Source organism: Rutidosis leptorrhynchoides, chromosome 4 (genome assembly GCF_046630445.1).
Source record: "Rutidosis leptorrhynchoides isolate AG116_Rl617_1_P2 chromosome 4, CSIRO_AGI_Rlap_v1, whole genome shotgun sequence".
Lineage (NCBI taxonomy): Eukaryota > Viridiplantae > Streptophyta > Magnoliopsida > Asterales > Asteraceae > Rutidosis > Rutidosis leptorrhynchoides.
This window is the reverse complement of record NC_092336.1, coordinates 264,735,899-264,739,017: the sequence shown is the minus strand read 5'-3', so window position 1 is coordinate 264,739,017 and position 3,119 is coordinate 264,735,899. Positions and strand designations below refer to the sequence as shown.

Genomic DNA, 3,119 nt, shown 5'->3' with positions numbered 1-3,119 from the left:
GGATTTTTCGAAGGTTATAAAATTCCAAATGTGTATTTCAAACCGAATGATAGATCAACGTTTGAAGATGCTAATGAAGATGATATGCAAGCATTGGCCCAATGCGTCTTCAATGTTTTTGAAGATGAAGATGAAGATGATATACAACAAACTGAAAATCAGACTGTACCAAACTAAAATGCTGAAAAGTTTAATAAAGTATTGGAAGATGCAAAGAAAGAATTATATACCGGTTGTAAGTTCTATGTTCTTTCGTTCATTGTAAGACTCTTCCATTCAAAATGTGTTGGAAAATGTAATGAAAAAGGATTCAGCATGATTTTTGACACAATGAGGGAAGCCTTCCCTCATGCTGCCATACCGAAGTCATTGTATGAATTAAGGAAGATAATAAGAGATTTAGGTCTAGGTTATGAGAAAATTGATGCTTGTCCAAATGATTGTATGTTGTACTGGAAAGAAAACAAGGACAAAATTAAGTGTGACGTATGTCAGACCTCAAGATATAAACAAATTAATAATGATTCTGAAAATAGGTCAACCACAGAAGCTGATAATGATGGTGATTATAAAGCTACGAATGTTGGAGCAAAAGTGTTGCGTTATTTTCCACTCATACCACGCTTGCAAAGATTGTTTATGTCGCCTAAAATGGCCGGGTCGATGAGATGGCATGAAGAGAGTCGTATGAAAGATGGTAGATTAAGACATCCCGCAGATTCACCAGCCTGGAAAACATTCGATTATGAGAATAGTGAATTTTCTAAAGAACCTCGTAATGTGAGGCTTGGTTTGGCGAGTTATGGGTTTAACTCTTTTGGAAACATGAGTGTTTCACATAGTACATGGCCTGTTGTTTTGATGCCATATAATCTACCTCCATGGTTGTGCATGAAAAAACCTTTTCTATTCCTAAGTTTACTTACATCCGGTCCATCTGCTCCAGGTAAAAATATAGATGTCTATATGCAACCTCTAGTTGATGATGTGAAAGAGTTGTGGATACTGGAGTTAATACTTATGACGCATCAACTAAGATTTACTTCACACTGCGTGCTTTTTTGTTATGGATGGTAAGTGACTTTCCTGTGTATGCGAATTTATCGGGTTGGAGCACTAAAGGTAAATTAGCTTGTCCTTCATGCCATAAGGAAACCAGATCAACACGGTTATCAAACTCCCACAAAGAAATCTTCATGGCACATCGCTGCTGGTTGGAATCATTGCATCCTTTCCGTATGGATAAAGATTCTTTTGATGGTACAGAAGAATGTGAAGGACCACCGCGTAGCTTAACAGGGGAACAAGTGCTTGCGGAGCTGAAAGGCTTTGAAATAAAATTTGGAAAACTTGTGAAGGATAACCCATCTTTACCATATAATTGGAAGAAGAGAAGTATTTTTTTTCAGTTACCATACTGGAAAAATAACTTAATACGTCATAATATAGATGTAATGCATACTGAAAAGAATGTATGTGACAGTCTCATTGGAATGTTAATGAATACAGATAGAAAGACCAAGGATCATTTAAAAGGACATCGTGATTTGGAAGAAATGGGTATTAGACATGAACTTCATCCAGAACCTTTACAAATGGCAAAGTGTAATTTCCTCCTGCATGTTTCGAAATGGATAAAAAAGAAAAAGAAAAATTTTGTAATGTGCTAAAAGAGGTGAAAGTGTCAGATGGTTATGCTGCTAATATTTCTAGATGCATTCAGGTAAAACCTACTCCAAAAATGTTAGGCCTAAAAAGTCACGATAATCATATTTTGATACAGCAGTTGCTTCCCGTGGCAATAAGAAATATTTTACCGAAGCATGTGCATTCTGTTATCATGAAGTGATGTTGGTACTACAGACAATTATGCTCAAAAGTTCTTAATCCTAATGATTTATTTAACATGGAAAAAGATATTGGAAAAATACTTTGTGATTTAGAAAGGATTTTTCCACCATCATTTTTTGATGTCATTATTTATCTATCAGTTCATCTAGCTTCAGAGGCCAGATTAGGGGGATCTGTTCATTACCGTTGGATGTATCCAATCGAGAGGTGACCATTTATCCTGTAGTAAATTATACTCGTTTGAATACAACTTTTTTTGAATATGATATAAACTTTTTTTGACCACTCAGTTATTTAGGTACATTAAAATCTTATGTGCGAAACAAGAGTAAACCCGAGGGTTCAATTGTAGAAGGATATTTAGCGGAAGAGTGTTTGTCATTTTGTTCTATGTATTTAGCCAGTGATGTCGAGACCATACATAATAAGACTAGCCGAAATCATGATGATGATGGTGATGATACTGTCTTACCAATATTTTGTATGCCTGGTTGACCAATTTGTGCATCAAACGTAGTAAAAATCGGCTATGACACTTTGGCTATTGCACACTCACATGTGCTGTTCAATTGTAGTGAAATAGATTTCTTACGAACGTAAGTTATTTAAATTTACTATGTTATGAGATTATTTTTTTATATGACATTGTGCATTTTTGACGATAATGTACATTATTCTCTTTTTGTTACTTTGATTGCAGAGAGCATCTGAATATTCTTAGTCATCAAAATCCGGAAAAAAACGTAAGCGTGACATTCAACATTTACATAGTCAGGAGTTTGAGGAGTGGCTGTCTAATTACGTAAGTTATTTTTGCTAGTTTTATTACGATAATGTAGTGATGATATAACTGAGCCAAACTTATTACTGTATAAACAAATTGCCTCAAATCAGGTTGATGAGGACATGACTAGTCGGGATAACAGAATCACAAGTGATGCATAACCCAAAGATGGATCTTCATTTGTTCCCATATTGTAGTGATGCATAACCCAATTTTCTTCTAAATTGGTTATGCCTCACTACCATTTGGGAATCAATGAAGATGAAAAAAATGGTGGATCAATCAATTTTAAAGGTTGTATTATACAAACAAATAATGCATAATGTTTAGTGATGTCATTTTTTTAAAATACAAAACTAGAAAATTTTCATCTTTTAAACAAAAGACAAAGATGGAGCTTCATTGGTTCCCATATGGTATTGATGCATGACCCAATTTACATCTAAATTGGTCACTACAATTTTCATCTAAATTGGGTATGCCT

The 3,119-nt window shown here is 34.6% G+C and overlaps 1 protein-coding gene across 1 annotated transcript; it reads left to right on the top strand.

The window, feature by feature from the left end:
• The first annotated feature begins 330 nt into the window (after positions 1-330).
• Positions 331-2,572, top strand: LOC139841595 (uncharacterized). The gene is made up of 7 exons (XM_071831809.1): positions 331-946; positions 997-1,395; positions 1,510-1,605; positions 1,714-1,723; positions 1,864-2,058; positions 2,142-2,316; positions 2,552-2,572. Exons 1-7 carry the CDS (start codon positions 331-333, stop codon positions 2,570-2,572), a joined length of 1,512 nt encoding a protein of 503 aa, XP_071687910.1.
• Positions 2,573-3,119: the final 547 nt, after the last annotated feature.